Source organism: Ambystoma mexicanum, chromosome 1q (assembly GCF_040938575.1).
Source record: "Ambystoma mexicanum isolate Mex_15411 chromosome 1q, UKY_AmexF1_1, whole genome shotgun sequence".
Taxonomy (NCBI): domain Eukaryota; kingdom Metazoa; phylum Chordata; class Amphibia; order Caudata; family Ambystomatidae; genus Ambystoma; species Ambystoma mexicanum.
The window spans coordinates 907,352,502-907,372,698 of NC_090922.1; the positions used below are offsets into that span (position 1 = coordinate 907,352,502).

The 20,197-nt window shown below is 45.4% G+C and overlaps 1 protein-coding gene across 3 annotated transcripts in view; it reads left to right on the forward strand.

The window, feature by feature from the left end:
• The window catches only part of AGL (amylo-alpha-1,6-glucosidase and 4-alpha-glucanotransferase), a 973,499-nt gene that overhangs the window by 635,698 nt on the left and 317,604 nt on the right, over nucleotides 1-20,197 (forward strand). For all 3 annotated transcript variants that reach the window (XM_069641544.1, XM_069641542.1, XM_069641543.1), the window contains exon 20: nucleotides 3,825-3,959. In XM_069641544.1, coding sequence (XP_069497645.1) covers nucleotides 3,825-3,959 — 135 coding nt within the window. The remainder of the gene's footprint in view (nucleotides 1-3,824; nucleotides 3,960-20,197) is intronic.

Here is a 20,197-nt window from a genome sequence, read left to right on the forward strand (position 1 = left end):
ACTCGGTGGCCGCCTGGTCCCCCACCCCCTATGTTGCTACTGCAGATGGGCAGAGCTCTGCTTCTTCCTTTCGGGCAGGAGGTGGGCTGCTGGTTCATCCCCCTCTGCTCATCTGCTCGGATCGCTGGCTGTCATTATGTATTGCAGAGCGGGGGGGGGCCATACTGGCACATTATTGTGGGGGCCATCCCCCAGACAAGATGATCTGGGCTATGCTGTGACCCATCTTATGTTGGTTGGGGGAGGGCTCATCTTTTTATTCGGGTCTTCGATCCCCACCTGGCCGTCAGCTGCTGATTTTCAGTTTGGATGACTCTGCCCCTCCGCAAGGTTCAGCACACGGGCCCTATGCCGACCTGTTCTCCATCCTTCATCTCCGCACCTCTCTCATGTGTCGGTGGCGGTGGCACTCGTCTCTCCTGGCTGCGGGTTACTTATATAGTCCGCACCTGTTTTCTCGCTGTTCCTGGCGCATTGAGTTTGGGTGACCTCTCCTCCACACATGCGGCCTGCCTAGGTGTGCTCCACGCCTCACCACTTGTGGTGCCTCACCGGGAGCTCATCCCAGGCTGCCACTTCACCACTTTATGCCCGGCGTCTTCATAAGGATATTCCGCTGGTTCCTGGGGGAAAACGGGTTGGCTGGAGTCAGGATATTTGTTAGGATTAGTGAGCCGTCGCCAGAGCTTCTCAGGTGGCGGCCATCTTGGTCAGCCGCGCAACAGTGCCCCTATCATGTTTCACTTTTATCACCTGTGTTGATGTTCCTACCTGCTGCCAAGCAGATCCCTTTATCCACCTGAGCCACTTGTGACCTTCTTGCTGGGTCTTCCTTACACTCCTTCTTTGCAGGCTGTCTGCAGCCGGTCCTTCTTCCTTATGGGTGCTAGTGCCTTTGCCCGGCCACCTCCTAGGTCTTTACTAAAGTCTTTACTAACCAGAGCCTACCAGATCCAATCCCCTATCTTAAATCTACTCTACATCCACACTGTGGCATTCATCTACGACCAAACCTGAGTAATTTGTCCTGGGTTCTTTGACCCTGATCCTGTTGTTGGTCCTGTCTTCCAATCCTGGCCTTGGGTGCCAAGTGTTTTCTGTGCCTCCTTGACTGCAACCTTACTAAACATTTGATCTTGGCTTTCACAGTACTGCCATCCTTCTCTGGGGCTCTCTGGTGCCAGAACCAAGTTATTGAACTCTTCTGTTAGGGTCTCTCTGATATCTCTGCTGGCTGGTGGTTTCCTTTCTCATATGTGGTTTCCTCTCTCGTACGTGTTGGCTGTAAGCATATCTTATTTACCTGTAACCCATAACTTTTTTTGGTATTCAATTATTTATTTGCATTTGATGTTTACATTAAACATTTTAGCAAAACTTGAGATATGTGGACAAACTCTTCTCACTTCTCTGTGGAACAGGCTTCACTTCTGTATCTATTTGGTCTTACGGTAACAGTGATGGTCGATAATTTGGTGCCCCTTCTTCCTTTACATCAAGGGTTCTAATACATTCCAATGAAATTGGACCGTAGCAATTATCAGTGGGGTTTGGGTTCCCCCTATTAGAAATCTCCACAATTCTTCCGTATTGAGCGTTCGGAACTTCTCCACAAAATGTCCAAAGTATTGGGTGCGTTTCAAACTGAAGGCACAGCAGGTGGTAAATAGATGGCAAAGAGTTTCTTTAGTTTCTGTCTTTTTCCAGAACAAGTCACTTGTTTCCTCGTTCGCTCTTGCTGCGATGATTTCATTAGACCTACACAAGTTAAATCGGATCCTCATTAAAGTTGTCCTTATTTTTGGATTTGGGCACTTTGAGGTAGGGTTAGATCTCACCTTGTTTTCTTAACTCTGTTGCCAGTTGTTCATGCAATTTCAATTTGTTAACTTCTTCTAAAGTCTGAATCCAGTGTAGCTCACGTAATTTATTTTTTCATCCTGCCTGGGTTTGTCAAGAGGTTTTCTGTTGAACACCTAATTTCTTTAAGTAACTGAATACATTTGTTGCCAGATGCATTTAGAGTATTGTTAGTACCTTTCAGAAGTTCATTATTAATCCCTTTTATCAAATGGGGGGGGGGTTTGAACAGTTGCATTTCCTGAACAGACTTAATGTGTTCCAGTCGGCTGAATATTTGAGGGAGCATAATCCCAGCTCTATGCTCACCACCTGGATGGGGATTGAGTGGGGAAGCCCAAGAGCTTTCTTCCAAAATGTCCCATCCGCAGAGAGCCAGATTTTAGCAGTTAGATCAAAAAAATCCTCTGAGCTATTGGTTAAAACCGGCACGACTTTTGCGACATAAAAGTCTATAATTGGTTTAAGTGAAAATGTACAGTATTTCTTATTTAGTATCAGTGCTTGACAAGCAAGCATGCCTGCCTTCTTTTTTTGATATTCCAAGGAATTGGTCTCCACCGTGCTCCTTGTGATCCAAATCCCTAAATATTTGAAGCATGGTATCTGGTCAATCTATAAATGGTTATGGTACCATCTAACCTGTCTTTTTCTTGCCTCGCGACCTTTTTTTTAGGGTGAGGATTTTTTTTTATGTTAATCTCCAAATTGTTTACCTCTGCATATTCTTGTAGACAATATAGTTGTCTTTGGAGGCCTTCTGCAGTGTGGTATAGTAGAACTAGATCATCAGCATATAAAAGATGTGTTATCCTCATAGTTCCGAACTTCGGTGGAAAACTTCTGCATTGTTTCATGAACTCTCTCAAAACAGCGAGCGAACCCATAACTGTGAGAGTATTAATGGGTGTGTCCCATTGTGCTCTATGGGCAAATTTTCTGGAATTTATGAAACTCCTTAAAAGTGATATTAACAATTACTTACATGTGAACTGCACCCTGTTCGTGTGACTTTATTTTAGTGCATTTTAGTTTGACAAATCACTCCAATTCACTCCCAGCGTATGTTCCTTTGTAGCTTACATGTACTTGAGGGTGCCTATTTGTTTCTACTATCTCCATGGGTGAACTGGGTCCTGTTATCAATCCAGTACTGCATTTCCCTTATTTAACATACTTGTTGGTCATAGTTTGTGTCCCTGACTGTTCTAACCATACTACCTCCTCGTACTGAGTTCCTACAATGTGTGTAGTATTTTACTTCAGTGTAACTGTCTTTCCACTGGTTTTATAAGTGAGTTGGGTTTACCTAAACCATGTACTGCTTTTGACATATTCTGTTATCTTTTTACATACCTTTAGTACCTACTAGACATGTTTTACCAAATGCAACACTTAAATAAATAGTTTGTATATATTTATTTCTGAGGCTTGTGAATCAGCTTAGATTCACATGCTTTGCATTAGGCCGTCATCTAGTGGTTGGGTCGGAATATTACGTCTTGTTTTTTTAATTTGAAACTTGTGCGTCAAGAAACACTATTACCTACGCTTTGTGTACAAGGTCCCTTCATCCTTCACGCATCAACGTCCTCAGATTTAATGTTTTCTTACATCGGTTGGCCACGACTTTGTGAAGCAGAGAATAACATTGTACCTTTCGGCTCTGCGACAAGCGATTATCGCAAGTTTTTGGACACTCAGATTTGCATCATAACAGAACTTATTTAGTGATTTTTCTAGGGATAATGCAAATGTTTGACTGCACATAGGGCATGCATATACATCTGAAATAAATGGACCTGTTGAATGTGCAAATCAGTCATAATTGTCATTTGGGATCATTATATTTCGTCAGGAATGGCATCTAGGGAGCAGCAGTCCTGTCTAATTCACGCTTTGCATGCTAAACCTTTGCCAAAATAAATTAAATACAGTTTTAAATTACACTTTTTTCCTTACAGGGTCAGTCTGGACCCGAAGGCCCATGAAGCTGTTGGTGCTCTCCGTAGCCATCTGATCCAGTTCACACCTCATTTTAAATCGGGCAGTCTTTCTGATGACAAAGCACCACCTGTTTTGAAAAAAACATTTGCTTCGTAAGTATTCTTTCCAACACAATAAATCTTGTATAATGATTAATATTCATACATGTCACGTTTGAATAAAAGCAATGTGTCCTTTGTTCTGTCTTCTGAAGAGGACATGAAACAACAAAATTGTTTTCAGCTATTGTTTTGGGACATGCAATGCAAAAATGATGGCCTTAAATCCTAGTAAAATATGCAGTGATCACATCACCGAATTCCATTCAAATTGTACTCCTACCAAAAACTCAGTGAGCACTGTCCAGACAGCCATTCTGTTGGGTGTCCTGACCCACGTTTGAGCTATCATGCTGCAACATTTGGTGCTGTGGGCTTAGAAAATCCAAGATGGCCAAAAAGCCCACATGTGTGCCAAAATCCAGGAGAACCACGCAGTTTGTGCACACTACAATGGTTGCCTAACTTGCCACCCACCAGTGCGAGCAGGATGGGCCGGGGTGCCATGAGTGAAATGTGTGCCAAAGGAAAACCCGCACTTTAAAATCACCTTTTGTTTCCCTGAATGCCAGCTCTAAATGCCTATTTCAAACATTGCAACATATCCAAAAATCTCACTGAACACCAGCAGACATCTGGCAGAATGAAGTATGTGTGCATACAAAATCTGGGAAGTGGAAGAGCCCCAAAACAATGTTCATAACAAGACTGGCTGAGCTCTGCAGGTCTGCAGCAGCCTAACTGAAACTGGATTTAAAACTACCAAAAATTGAAAATGTTTAAATTAACTGAGTGACCTACTTTTGAGTGTCACATAGTTTGTCACTGTTGAAATGTCATAGTTTTGAACTTAGAATCAGCATTCTAGCTGCATATGTAAAAATTGTCTTGACTTAAACTGGGGAACAAAAAGTGACATTTTACCTGAAACCTGGCTTAAGGAAACTGGAATTCTGCCAGACAGCTACCCCCGACAGGAGTGGGGGCTTTCCCAACAAATGCATTCCCAGGCCTGGCTGCATTCTGTTGCTCCTGCCAAAAGGAGGTCACACACTCTCTGATTGAATTACCAGGGGATTGCAAGAAACTAAAGAAAGGGCCCAGGCAGATGGTTTATTGGGGTGATCGTAAATGGCTTCCTTTTGAACAAAGCCCTGCCTTGACTCAGGCAGATGGTTTATTGGGGGGACCGTAAAATAGCTTCCTCTTGGCAGAAGCTGGGAGGGGCAGGGTCTCTGAGCTTGGCAGAAAGTGGATAAACTGGTTTCTACACCATGTGACCTGAAAAGACACACCCCTGTTGGCCAGAATATGATTCTAAGAAAGATGTATAACTCACAGTGCGGACTTGTCAAAATTATTTAAATGATACCATAATTCTTGTGATTTTTCTGTGCACGTTTTAAGACGCGTTGGGAATTTGTGTGATGTTCTGGGGCAAAACCCCACTATTTATTGACACCACAGACTCTGTGTTTAAGCTAGAGACATGGGAATTTACTGGAGTATGTATGGACAGGCCGTATATATGTGTATAATTTTTAATGAAAAACCAATATTGCAAAACCAGTTAAAAAACGCAAAATGTTGCCAGTTCTGAATGCGAGCTCTTAGAAACATCAGAGTTTGAACAGAGTATACCTCATGTGATACGTGATGGGTGCATGTAATTTCAAACCACTGTGTATCTATGAAATATGTCTTTAGGTCAAATATAGATTTGTGTGTAATTTGACAGGGGAGTGTTCTTTCTGCAAGCCATTAAATTACATCATTCTGACACACAATCCTGCTCTCCAGTGAGAACGCAAAGAATTCTCCAACCTATCAGAACTCTGAAGGGGTTGGGCCTAGAAAGCTAGCCTCTCCACCCACTTTCAAAACACATAAAAAGAGACTGCTGGGACAGGTAGAGACATTCAATTCCATTTGCTGCGGAGCATGCTGACCGACGACTTCACATCCAGAGATCCAGACTTCAAACCCATCAATCTCCAGAACCTGTAGCAGTACCCAGAAAGCAGTGTTACATCCAGAATCCAGAGAGGCTAGACCAGCAGAGCAGAGCTGACCCAGATCACTGTGAAGTGCCGAGGCCAGAACCGGAGTCCAGTCCAAAACCTGACCAGACCCATGGCGAGGCCTATTTCAAAAATATATTGTGAGTACCTAGCAGAACTGCGCAGAACCAATCTCTTAGTTAAAATAATCTAATCCAAACTATTTTAATCTAACCAGAACTGCCTCCTAGAAGTTGTCACTTGTTATTTTGTAAAGCTGCACCACTGTCAGTTGTCAATTCTGCAGCTGCAAAGCTGTCACCTGTCATTTTCTAGCTGCAAGCTGTAACCTGTCGCTTTGAACTTTTAGAATTTCAAATCCAAAAAACAACCTTCACAAAATCGTTCATAACTCCGTAACCGTTTGGGCTAGGAACTTGCTTAGAATCTAACCTTTCCAACAAGCCTAGAACCGACTTCCTACTCCTTATACTTTTTCCGCAATCACGATTCACGCATTCGTGAATTTTGCCGCGATTTGCGATTTGGCCCGATTTCTTTACTTGTAAAAAGATAGCTGCTTTTGCCTGAACTGCTAAATTTCGTTTGCCTCTTAAGAACCATCCCTGAATCATTGCTAGAGTGAGCCTGAACTAATATTAACTAGATACCACTCACCCTGAACCTCCTGAAGGGAATTAAAAGCATTTTCAGCATATTTCTCACTGCATTGTCACCATATTCAAAGCATTTTGCCTGTGTTTCAAAACTCCTATCTGTTGTATAAGCTGCTGGGGGGGAATTGAACTGAATTCTATTTGATTGCATTCCTAAGAACTGTGTGCTCTCATCTTCATCTCCTTACATTGCATAAAGGGGGGGTGAATTGTCCAAGAAAGTGATTATATTGTCTTTTGCTGAAATCCTATCAAGTTATTTTCTGTACTGCATTTTCATTCCACATTGCATCTATTGAAACCATAAAAGCATTGTTGCTATCTTCTCCATCCTATGCCCACTCATCATTGATTATAAAGAAGTGTGCTAGTGCCAGACTATCCATTATTGATTACTGCTCAGATTAAGTGTGATATTCAATTATTAATTTATTATAAAGTGTGATATATATATATTGTTTACATTCTCAAATAAACCTTTTAAACTAACAAAACAGAACTACTTCTTGGCTCAGTGGGGTCAGGGGGATTCTAAGAGAGGGGTGTTATATAGGGGTAGTCATCCAGAACTCATGAACTGGACATAAAGATATATCAATAAGGGTTTCCATTCAGTATCCCAGACTAGGCATTGACTTAGCTGTAGTGTTGAATTGAATCTTCTTACAAGTTGGGGGCTCGAGCCGGACGTCTGGGTTAGATCTATCACTTGTGCAGATTAATACAGTGTGCTAACTGACAGGAGACATACATCCGGTCAGATCACCACGCTGTGTTACACTGTAAAGCACACCTCAAAGGAACGCTCTAAGGAAAAGGTCTGTTTTGCAAAAATAAAATACTAATTTCTGTAAGTCAGGACAGAGACCAATCTCTAGAATGACGACCTTAGTAGACATGAAAATAGCCAGAGAGCACTTCTTACATAAGTTATTTGTGAGAGGTGAGTGGACTCACCAGGACCAAACGGTCTGGTTGCAGGCCATCACGCAACAGGTCACTGAAACAGGGTCAGATTTATGGAGAGATCAGGGTCCCTTACATGTGGCCCTGAGTGAACTATACATGGCTCCTAAGGCTAAGGATGAACAAGACAAGATGGTTAGGATAGCGGCATATTTGTATCTATATATTGGAGCCATGCAAGACAGATGTGCTGAAGGCCACGATCTGGCAAATAGGCAACAGATGGCGTTAGAAAAGGTCCAATCTGACCTGATCTCTTCTGAGCAGAGGCTGCAGAGGAGACAGGAGGCAGAAAATGATAGTAGGCAGTATATCATTAAAATAAAAGAGGACATGGATATACTGCAACAGGAAAAGGCTGACCAGGATACCAGAATTCTGGTCTTGCAGAAGGAACGCCAAGACAGTTTGGACTCCCTACTGCAGAGCCAGAAAAAGCTGGAGCAACAGATCAATTTCAATAGGGCATGCACAGAGCAGGTAGCCACCCTGCAAATCCAACTAGACAGAGAGAAAGAGGAGAGCAATAAACTGATCCTGAAAGACCTGGATACCCAGGCAGAGTTTGATCAGGAGCGCCAGAAAGCTGGTGCCTTCCAAAGGCAAAGGGACGACCTGACGGCACAGATGCAGACTCTTAGTCAGGAAAGGGACACCTTAGGCCAGGAAGTCTGCCACTTAAAAAGAAAAATGGAAGAAAATCACCTGGCCCACCAGGGACTGGGTGACCTCCAAAAAGAACACTAGGACTTGCTAGAGCACACCAGGAGGGTGGAGGAGGCTCTGGCAAGACAGGAGCAGGCCAGTACTGATGGGATGCAGGAGGTAACCCTCCTGCAGCAAAGACTGGCCCAGTGCTCCAGGACCAATCGGGAAACGCAGAGAGAGAATGAGGCTCTCTGCCAGCACAATGATAGGCTCCAACAACAGGTAGCGATGCAGGAGAGACTGATAGAGTCTAGTAAGGCCTTAACTGAGGAACTGAAGGCGCAGGCTCTTGCATTGCAACAGGGAGCAGGGGCGGATAGAGACCAGGTTCGCTGGGAAAGGGAAACTCCTGAGCATAACCTCAGGAGCCCTAGTACCAGAGGCCTTTATCTCTCTCAGTCCCTGGACTCTGCCAACCCCATGTCCCCTGGCGCACATGAGCACCGGGCCACAGGGATGGCAGATTACTATCCAGCCAGAAGCATGGGGCTCATAGGCCAGTACCTCCCAGGAATGGATGGGCGGGCATCCGGGTATGGGCACCCAAGCACAGTGCAATTTAGTGGGGAACCCCAGGAGAATAGGCCCATTAAGGGCATCCTGAAAACTTCTGCCCAGTTAGGTCAGTGGGGGGGGGGGGTACCCATCAAATCCTGGCAGCAAGGAGGAATCTGAAGACTCCTCTGAACGGCGCAGGACACAGGAGTCCAGGTCCCCACATTCTGCCAGCCATTCCCAGGCTCGCAGAATCCGGGAAAACCTGGAAGATCAGACAGGAACCTCTGGGAGCAGTGCCTCTGAGTCAGAGGATGAATGGACCAGGGTTACCCGAACCAAAAAGGCCAATAAGGCAAAAAGGGCCTTGCTTAAGGACCCATTGAAACAGTTTAAGGCAATCAGGAGTGTCATCACGCCTTATCATAAGAACGCCAAGTACTCTGTTTGGGAACACTTGGAGCTCTATGAGCAAATGATGGAGACTTTCCATTTGAAGGACAGCAGTAGCTGCATCCAGTACGTCAAATGGACATTCTCCCCAGAATACTCCAGTTTCTTTGCGGGCTGGAGGACCAAAATCATTTAAGATGGTCCACCTATAAGGCGGCCATCTTGAAACATTTTTCTGTTCACAGAAATCCTCAAGAGGCTCGCAAGGCAGCCTACAATTTGCAATGTGGGGAGGATCAGGCCCCACAAGAGTTTGTGCAAGAATTAAAGCGTGCTTTTGCGCAGACCACCAGAAGGGTGCGCACAGACAGCAAAGAGTTTGTCAATACATTTTTCCATGCTCTCCCTAAATATATAATGACCCAGCTCGTGAGAGATTTTCATGAGAAAAGATCTTTAGACTGGGTCATTGAACAGGCTACCCGGATCTATGAGGTGCAGAAGCCCATAGAAAATAAAAATAATGCGCCCAAAAACCCCAAAACCAACAGCACCCCTGCTGCTGCCAAGGTGGCAGAGGTAAAGGTTGCCCCCGTTTTAGATTTGGAGATGGGGGGGCCTAAAAACCTGCCTGCACCAAATAATTCACAGCCCAGAAGGCCCTCGGGCCAGTCACAGACAGGGAGTCGAGGAGGTAGTCCCACAAATGGGGTCCCCCGCTCCCCTGACTATGTAAGTCCCCGCTACAAGGGAAACCGACCAATCCTGGGTTATGTGTGGACTCCTCCAGCCAAGCACCTGACCCGGGGAACTTCCCTCCTAACTTCCCCCAGGAGGGCAGAAATTCTCCAAATCCTGGACAGAACTTTTTCCCCAGGTATCCACCTAATTTCCAGCCCCAAAATCATCCATTCTTCTTTCCCCAATCCCATGAGCCCAGACAACCTAATCCGGGAGAGGGGAGGCCAAGGGTGGAGGGGTACCAAAATCCTCCCAACCAGGGGTACTACCAGAGAAGGGATAGCTACCCTTCCCGGGATCAGCCCAGGGGAGAAAATAGAGCCCCGTATCAGCCTGAGCGGGTTTCACAACTTGAGCGCCAGGTCCAAAATATGGCACGAGATCTGGGTCACATACTGAGGGCTCAACAGAACCCTCAGATGAGCATGCCACAGCAGAATGCCCCAAACTCGGGACCTGGTGCTCCAGAACAATGACTGGGGCAGCACCCCGATAACCCACCGGTTCCCAGGGAGGAGGCACAAGGGGAAGGGGGTGTAAAGCCTTGGAGGAAGCTTCCTTCCCAACTTGTAAACAACCCCTGGAAAACCAGGAACCAGAAACAAAATCTCCTACCCCTGATAGCCTGCCTCCCAAGGAGCAGAGGGGGGGTAGGAGAAACAAAGGACCCAAACAGACCCACTTTGTGGAGGAGGTACAGGTCTTCCAATTTGAGGGAGAGGGATCCTCAGAGGATCCTGGGGAAAGGATCTTCTCCTTTAGAGATGGGGAAACTCCTCCCAAGGAAAAATGGGTCCCAAGGGATGCCAATTCAGACTGGGGAGATATGGAGACTGAGCTACCGCCGCCCATCATCTCATCCCAGAACCCACAATACCAAAATCCCCTGGTTCAAACCCATCCTGGTGACTGCCTCCAAAAAGGGGGGGGCGGCCCAGAACCGGAACCAGGGGAACCCACAATGGCTCTGATCTCCAGTTGCCAACTTTTTCTTTCAGATTCCCAAGGTTCTCCACAGAATTCTGCCCAAATCTCTTCGCTAGCAATGTCCAAAACCAGAAAGTTAGCCCACCAATTGTCCAAAAATGTGCATTATCTGTGCCCCCTTGAGGAGAAGGAGGGAAGATACTATGCCCTGGTACAAGTACAGGGGCAGGGTACAATTTTGGCACTGGTGGACACTGGATCCCAAGCTACCCTTCTGTCCAAAAAGGCCTTTGAGGAACTAAATGCCGGAAGGGGGGAGAATTACCGTATTCCTCTCACCTCTCTTTCTGGACAACTGCAGAACTTTGACGGGAAGGAAATTCCCGTTGAAGGGACTGCAGACTTGGACATTAAAATTGGGCGACACAAGTTGAAACTCCCGGTCATAGTAGTGACTCCAGAGGGCACCCCTTGTTTACTAGGGAATGACCTCCTGAGAAGGTTGTCACCCCTAATAGATTGTGTAAACAAGGGCCTCTGGACCCAGACTAGCCGACCAATAAAATTAAAACAGAGTGTCAACCATGTTAGTTTAAACGGCACCTGCCACATGGTTGAACAAAAATCTGACCAAGTAGAATTTCACTTCCAGAACAGCCAGATTCCAGACGTGACCATAATAGCAGTAGGACAACAGACTGGTGATGGGGGGGTCCTCTCTATTTCTGAAAATCAACCTTCCTTCCAGTTTAAAGTGGTACTCCACGCTGGAAGGAAACACTTTGAAATTCTATACTAATTCACAATCAGACATTCCCACTCCTATAGTCCAGGAAGATGCAAAATCAGCTCAGAGCCTGGCTGATGTTCAGCAAATTGGAGAGCGGTTTTTCATCCCTGTTCAGTTAAATGATGGGAAGGAATCTGTTCTCTGCCGAGTGTGTGTGAATAACGGTAAGAGCTTCATCAGCGAAGCCATGTTCCACCAACTCCCAAAAGATCCAGCCATTCCCACATTCAAACTGATAGATAAATGGGAAATGGACCTGGAAGCACCCAATTCCAAACATCTCCTGCCAAGCAGGTGTATGCTCAAAATCTCCATTGGCAACAAGAGCATAGTCCATAATTGTTGGGTCGTGCGAGACGTCACTGCCGCCTTTTACTTAGGCAGTGACATTCTCAATCGCTTTGCCATTAGTTTGGACCTAATAAACTTCAAAGCTTGGTCCCGATTAGCGGATAATCCAATGGGCTTTGATGATCCAGAAAAAGCATTTGGGTCAGCTCAGTTGCGACCTTATGCAGTTGAAATTCAGATCAAAGAGGAAGTCACCATCCCAGAAAGGACCCGACAATTCTCCCTGGAAGTGAAAGTTAAAAGAGGACCAAAATTGCAAAACCCTGATGCTTATATACATCTAAATGCTTCTCTCCAACAGCAAGGTTTGGGGGTAAACCCAACACCATTAGTCAACATAGAACATGACACCATTCCAATAGAGGTGGGAGAGGTGGGTAACAGCGACTTAAAGAGTATTACACTAGCTGCAGGCACCATTATTCGAATGGCGGTTGATGACCGACATTTTTCCATTGATTTAGGAAATGAACTGTTAGGACCAATCCCCAAGGACTGTTTTGACAGTGACAGTGAGGACAATACAACACCAGACAGGATTTTCACCTGGCATGGGGGGAACTTCCTGGTGTACACGTCTTGCCCTTATGGTAAGGAAGATGTGACATGTGACTTCAGGAGGGATGAGGTGATTTTCCAGGTCCATGAGGGCTGCCTTTCCCACCTGAGGCCTCCAGTCCAAATCAGCACTCTGACCAGGGACTTCTCCACCCAGCTGGAGGAGGCCGCTGAGATTGCCAAACCAGAAGTCTTTCCAGGCTTCAGGCAAATGGTGGAAGAGAGAGTCAACCTAGCTGATGCCTGTGTGACTTTGGAACAAAAGCAAAAGTTGAAACAAGTTTTCTTGGATTTCCAAGATCTCTTTGCAGTAGACTCATATGATTGTGGTTGCACCGACATCCACACAACAACAATTCCCACGGACCCTGGCATGACTCCAGTGTTTGTGAAGCAATATTGCTTGCCTCTCGCATCCATGGAGTCCCTTACTGAAATAATTAAGAACCTTGAGTCCCGGGGAATAATCCGTCCAGTTCACAGCACCTTCAATAACCCGGTGCTGGGAATATTGAAGCCAAACGGCCAGTGGAGACTCTGTGCCGACCTCAGGGAGCTCAACAAACGGGTCCATACTTCCCGATGGCCTCTGCCCTACATTGACCAAGGGCTGGCCCAGATCCAGGGGTCACAGGTACTCACTGAAATAGACCTGACCAATGGATACTGGACTGTGCCTGTCAGTAGGGAGGACCAATACAAACTGGCTTTTACCTTTGGGGGCCAGCAGCACACATGGACCCGGACTCCCTTCGGATACCTCAACTCCGGCAATGAATTCAACATTTTCCTACATAAGGCCATGCCCGACCTTGGTGCAAGGGGTAACCTGGCTTATGTAGATGATGTCCTCATCAAAAGTTCATCTGTGGAGGAACACGTAGCGGTGATCCGTTATGTTCTGACCAGGTTGAGGGCCGCCGGAGCAAAACTTTCCTTTCAGAAAGCACAGTGGTGTAGAACCCGTGTTAATTTCTTGGGGCATGAGATTACTCCTCAGGGTTTCTGTCCCCAGGAAAAGAAAGTGGAAGCACTTCAGAAACTGAAAGACCCCACAACTCTGCGGGAACTAAGGAGCCTCCTTGGACTGACTAATTACAGCAGAAAGTTCATTGAGGGCTACGCAGAGATCACCAGACCCCTGATTCATCTCCTGAAGGGGGGGGGTCAAGTGGGAATGGGGTCCAGAACAAGCCGAGGCGGTAAGACAACTCAAAAGAAGCCTCTCACAAGCGCCTTGCCTAGCTTACCCTGTCAGAAACAAGGAGTTCTTCCTGGAGACGGGGTTCTCTAATACGTGCTTGACGGCAGTATTATACCAAAAGCATGACAAGGTCAATAAAGTAATCTCTTATGCGAGCAAAACTTTATCCTCTGTGGAGGACAAATTCAACGATTGTGAGAAGGCACTCCTGGCAACGGTGTGGGCATTGAAGAATTACCGAATTATCATTGAAGATAACATTCCAAAGTTTATCCAGGGGGAACACATCATAGTGGAGACTCCACACCAGCCTCTGCAATATCTCCAAAGTGACAGAATCCGGGCCGGGAATGTGAGTGATTCCCGAATTACTTCCTGGATTCTGTCAATGCAAGGCTTTCCTGTGGAGGTCAGATATGGCCAAAACAAGAAGAGTCCCCTCGCGCAAGGTCTGGCTGACTTGCATGATTGTACCAGAGAAAACTGTCTCGAGGACGAAAGTCTAAAAATCAAGGACAACACGGAGGCATACCTTAATTCCCCACACAAAGTCTTTGAAGAAGACAAGTGTGAGGGAATGCCCACTGTCTATGTGGATGGATGCTCTTACCATGTTGACAACAACGGGGAGAAAGAACTGGTGGCCGGCGTAGGGAATGCATGGGTGAATGAGTCCCCAGAACCCTCCGCTGGATGCAAAATTGGTCCCCGAAGTAGTCAGGTGGCAGAATTGATGGCTGTGCATTAAGCCATCCTCACTGCTGTCCAACATCAACTCCACAAACTGGTTATAATCACAGATTCTGATTATGTACGGAACAGGTTCGTGGAGCACCTGGTTAATTGGAAAACCATAGGCATGTTATGTGCTAACAACAAACCCTTGAAACATGGGAAGTTGATCCAAAACATTGATGATCTGGTCACCTCGAATGAGATGACCATCTATTGGAAAAAGATCAAGGTCATTCCAAAGTAGAGGGACCAGACAAAACTGGAAATAACTTAGCTGATCAGCTGGCCAAAACCGGGGCCATCCAAGGGGATCTAATTGAGATTGAGTCCTTGTTGGGGGAAATCCAGGTCACCGCTATCATTAGGTCCCAGACAAATGCTCACAATGATCTTTCAATTGCACAATGGAGTAAGGAGACCCCTGATGCTGATTTAATCACAACTCAGAAGGGGGATCCAATAATTGGTAAGTTCTACCAACACATTGAGGACCCTGAGAAATTTCCCCTGACGGATACTGATTACATTGGGAAAGAGGACCTTAGAGTGTTGATGAAATGTCCAAAAATGTTCCGGATCCAAGACGGTTTGTTGGTAAGGAAATCCCAAGCTGGCCATGATCAGTGGGTGGTTCCTACCTCATTCCGAAGCCTGATGTTAAGTCACGCCCATGATGCGGCCACCGCCGGTCATAGGGGGTTTCACACAAACTTGAAATCTTACGAGAGGTTGCATACTGGCCACACATGGGCCAGGACCTCAACCAATATTTGAAGGGTTGTCTTGTGTGTGCACAATTTCAGCCGACATCCCTCACATACCGGGCACCTCTCCAAAAGAGGGGAATGACACTCCCATGGTCAGATTTGCAAATTGACTTTGTAGGCCCCGTGATTCGCTCTGCTAGGGGAAATAAGTACATGTTGACGGTGACATGCTTGTTTACCAAGTGGGTGGAATGTCTCCCAGCCCCAAACTGCAAGGCAGAAACAGCAGCTGCCCTGATGATTAACCACATCTTTTCCCGTTTTGGTCTACCTCAAAGGATTGAGTCAGACAGAGGTAGCCACTTCACCAGTGAAGTAATGACAAAGATGTGGGAGATACTGGGGGTTAAAAGGAAGCTACACATTGCTTACAGGCCAGCTTCTTCTGGAGCAGTGGAACGCTACAACCAGACAATTGTGAGCATCTTAAAAAAGTTTGTGGCAGATTCTGGGCCAAGTTGGGATATCCGATTACCTCTGGTCCTAATGGCCATCAGATCTACCCCTTCATCTGCAACCAAAATGTCACCATTTGAGTTGATAACTGGACGCAAGATGGTGCTTCCTCAGCATTTGCTCTACAGGACTCATGAGAAGACCTTAATAAATGCCTCCACTACTCATGAGTATGTGGAGAATTTAAGGAAACACCTTCAACATGCTTTTGCCTATGCTCAGCGGAATCTAGAAAGATCAGCTGAGAGTATGAAGACCCACTATGACCTGAAAACTTCCAGGAAGGAATATCAGGTGGGGGACCGGGTCTATCTATACAATTTCCAAAGGAACCAGGCCAAACAGCGAAAATTCTTGCCTACATGGAAGGGACTGTTTGAAATTATAGACAAGATCTCCCCTGTGGCCTACAAGATCCGCATCCCCAAAGGCGGTTTGGCAGAGGGGGAAGACAAGTGGGTCCACATAAACCAGTTGAAGTGTTGCCATCCCAGGCACACTTTGCAGCAACTGGAGGAGTCCTCGGTAATCCCAGAGGGTACCGTTCCAGAGTAATTCAATTCCAACCCTAAAAGATCCTTCATGTAGCCTATCAAATTCTGTGTTTCTCAAGTTTGTGTTCCTGTCTCTTAATTTAAAAAAATGTGCATGTTCATATCTGTTGAGTTCTAAAATATATATGCCACCCCACTATATCAATGGTGGGGGAGAAATGTCCATGAATAGGTATTGACGCTTTTCCTTTGTCGTCCTAGGAGAAAGAAAACCTGGAGACTGGCCAAGGAGGACGATCCGGAGACCAGGAGCAGAGACCCAAGGGGCCCGGGGTACCGCCCAATATTCCCATCGGGACCGGCGAGGAGAACCGATCGATCAGTACCGGATGGAGGAAAAGATGCTGAACTGTGCCATTTGCAGAATTGGGAGAAGATTATGCGGACATACCAGTCCATCGGTCATCACCTTCTGTGCACCCGACTCCCCATCGACTCAAATTTAAAGTGCAGCCGCGTCGGGGGGCTTTGTTGGGTGTCCTGACCCACGTTTGAGCTATCATGCTGCAACATTTGATGCTGTGGGCTTAGAAAATCCAAGATGGCCAAAAAGCCCACATGTGTGCCAAAATCCAGGAGAACCACGCAGTTTGTGCACACTAAAATGGTTGCCTAACTTGCCACCCACCAGTGCGAGCAGGATGGGCCGGGGTGCCATGAGTGAAATGTGTGCCAAAGGAAAACCCGCACTTTAAAATCACCTTTTGTTTCCCTGAATGCCAGCTCTAAATGCCTATTTCAAACATTGCAACATATCCAAAAATCTCACTGAACACCAGCAGACATCTGGCAGAATGAAGTATGTGTGCATACAAAATCTGGGAAGTGGAAGAGCCCCAAAACAATGTTCATAACAAGACTGGCTGAGCTCTGCAGGTCTGCAGCAGCCTAACTGAAACTGGATTTAAAACTACCAAAAATCGAAAATGTTTAAATTAACTGAGTGACCTACTTTTGAGTGTCACATAGTTTGTCACTGTTGAAATGTCATAGTTTTGAACTTAGAATCAGCATTCTAGCTGCATATGTAAAAATTGTCTTGACTTAAACTGGGGAACAAAAAGTGACTTTTTACCTGAAACATGGCTTAAGGAAACTGGAATTCTGCCAGACAGCTACCTCCGACAGGAGTGGGGGCTTGCCCAACAAATGCATTCCCAGGCCTGGCTGCATTCTGTTGCTCCTGCCAAAAGGAGGTCACACACTCTCTGATTGAATTACCAGGGGATTGCAAGAAACTAAAGAAAGGGCCCAGGCAGATGGTTTATTGGGGTGATCGTAAATGGCTTCCTTTTGAACAAAGCCCTGCCTTGACTCAGGCAGATGGTTTACTGGGGGGACCGTAAAATAGCTTCCTCTTGGCAGAAGCTGGGAGGGGCAGGGTCTCTGAGCTTGGCAGAAACTGGATAAACTGGTTTCTACACCATGTGACCTGAAAAGACACACCCCTGTTGGCCAGAATATGATTCTAAGAAAGATGTATAACTCACAGTGCGGACTTGTCAAAATTATTTAAATGATACCATCATTCTTGTGATTTTTCTGTGCACGTTTTAAGACGCGTTGGGAATTTGTGTGATGTTCTGGGGCAAAACCCTGCTATTTATTGACACCACAGACTCTGTGTTTAAGCTAGAGACATGGGAATTTACTGGAGTATGTATGGACAGGCCGTGTATATGTGTATAATTTTTAATGAAAAACCAATATTGCAAAACCAGTTAAAAAACACAAAATGTTGCCAGTTCTGAATGCGAGCTCTTAGAAACATCAGAGTTTGAACAGAGTATACCTCATGTGATACGTGATGGGTGCATGTAATTTCAAACCACTGTGTATCTATGAAATATGTCTTTAGGTCAAAAATAGATTTGTGTGTAATTTGACAGGGGAGTGTCCTTTCTGCAAGCCATTAAATGACATCATTCTGACACACAATCCTGCTCTCCAGTGAGAACGCAAAGAATTCTCCAACCTATCAGAACTCTGAAGGGGTTGGGCCTAGAAAGCTAGCCTCTCCACCCACTTTCAAAACACATAAAAAGAGACTGCTGGGACAGGTAGAGTCATTCAATTTCATTTGCTGCGGAGCATGTGTGACCGACGACTTCACATCCAGAGATCCAGACTTCAAATCCATCAATCTCCAGAACCTGTAGCAGTACCCAGAAAGCAGTGTTACATCCAGAATCCAGAGAGGCTAGACCAACAGAGCAGAGCTGACCCAGATCACTGTGAAGTGCCGAGGCCAGAACCGGAGTCCAGTCCAAAACCTGACCAGACCCGTGGCGAGGCCTGTTTCAAAAATATATTGTGAGTACCTAGCAGAACTGTGCAGAACCAATCTCTTAGTTAAAATAATCTAATCCAAACTATTTTAATCTAAGCAGAACTTCCTCCTAGAAGTTGTCACTTGTTATTTTGTAAAGCTGCACCACTGTCAGTTGTCAATTCTGCAGCTGCAAAGCTGTCACCTGTCATTTTCTAGCTGCAAGCTGTAACCTGTCGCTTTGAACTTTTAAAATTTCAAATCCAAAAAACAACCTTCACAAAATCGTTCATAACTCCGTAACCGTTTGGGCTAGGAACTTGGTTTAACTTTCCTCTGAAAGCTTAGAATCTAACCTTTCCAACAAGCCTAGACTTCCTACTCCTTATACTTTTTCCGCAATCACGATTCACGCATTCGCGAATTTTGCCGCGATTTGCGATTTGGCCCGATTTCTTTACTTGTAAAAAGTTAGCTGCTTTTGCCTGAACTGCTAAATTTCGTTTGCCTCTTAAGAACCATCCCTGAATCATTGCTAGAGTGAGCCTGAACTATTATTAACTAGATACCACTCACCCTGAACCTCCTGAAGGGAATTAAAAGCATTTTCAGCATATTTCTCACTGCATTGTCACCATATTCAAAGCATTTTGCCTGTGTTTCAAAACTCCTATCTGTTGTATAAGCTGCTGGGGGGGAATTGAACTGAATTCTATTTGATTGCATTCCTAAGAACTGTGTGCTCTCATCTTCATCTCCTTACATGGCATGAAGGGGGGGGGTGAATTGTCCAAGAAAGTGATTATATTGTCTTTTGCTGAAATCCTATCAAGTTATTTTCTGTACTGCATTTTCATTCCACATTGCATCTATTTGAAACCATAAAAGTATTGTTGCTATCTTATCCATCCTATGTCCACTCATCATTGATTATAAAGAAGTGTGCTAGTGCCAGACTATCCATTATTGATTACTGCTCAGATTAAGTGTGATATTCAATTATTAATTTATTATAAAGTGTGATATATATATATTGTTTACATTCTCAAATAAATCTTTTAAACTTGCAAAACAGAACTACTTCTTGGCTCAGTGTGGTCAGGGGGATTCTAAGAGAGGGGTGTTATATAGGGGTAGTCATCCAGAACTCATGAACTGGACATAAAGATATATCAATAAGGGTTTCCATTCAGTATCCCAGACTAGGCATTGACTTAGCTGTAGTGTTGAATTGAATCTTCTTACAATTCGTTATCAGCAGACAACTGGACTCAATTAAGTGTGACAAAGGTTTATTTTGGATTGGTGTACATATTGAGACCCAAACAAGAAATGCAATGGATGAAGGTAACCAAGTCCTATCAAAGGTTCATTAGTAGACGGGGGACCTTTTCCCAATGTTCTCTCTCTCTCTTTCTCTCTCTCTCTCTCTTTCTCTCTCTCTCTCTCTCTCTCTCTCTCTCTCTCTCTCTCTCTCTCTTTCTCTCTCCTTCCTCCCTCCCCCTTGCCTTTGGGTTTCAGCTGTGGTGGTCTTTACTTGGCATTTCACAGTGCGGGATGGAAGGGGTTCCCAAACCCTAAATAAATAAAGCCCACACCATTATTTCTTTGCCTATTGAAGGGAGCATTGCAGTTTCTCGTCAAGGGGAGAATGGCACAGGCTGGGTAGACCGCCTGCCTCCTGTGGTTCCCAACCTTTCC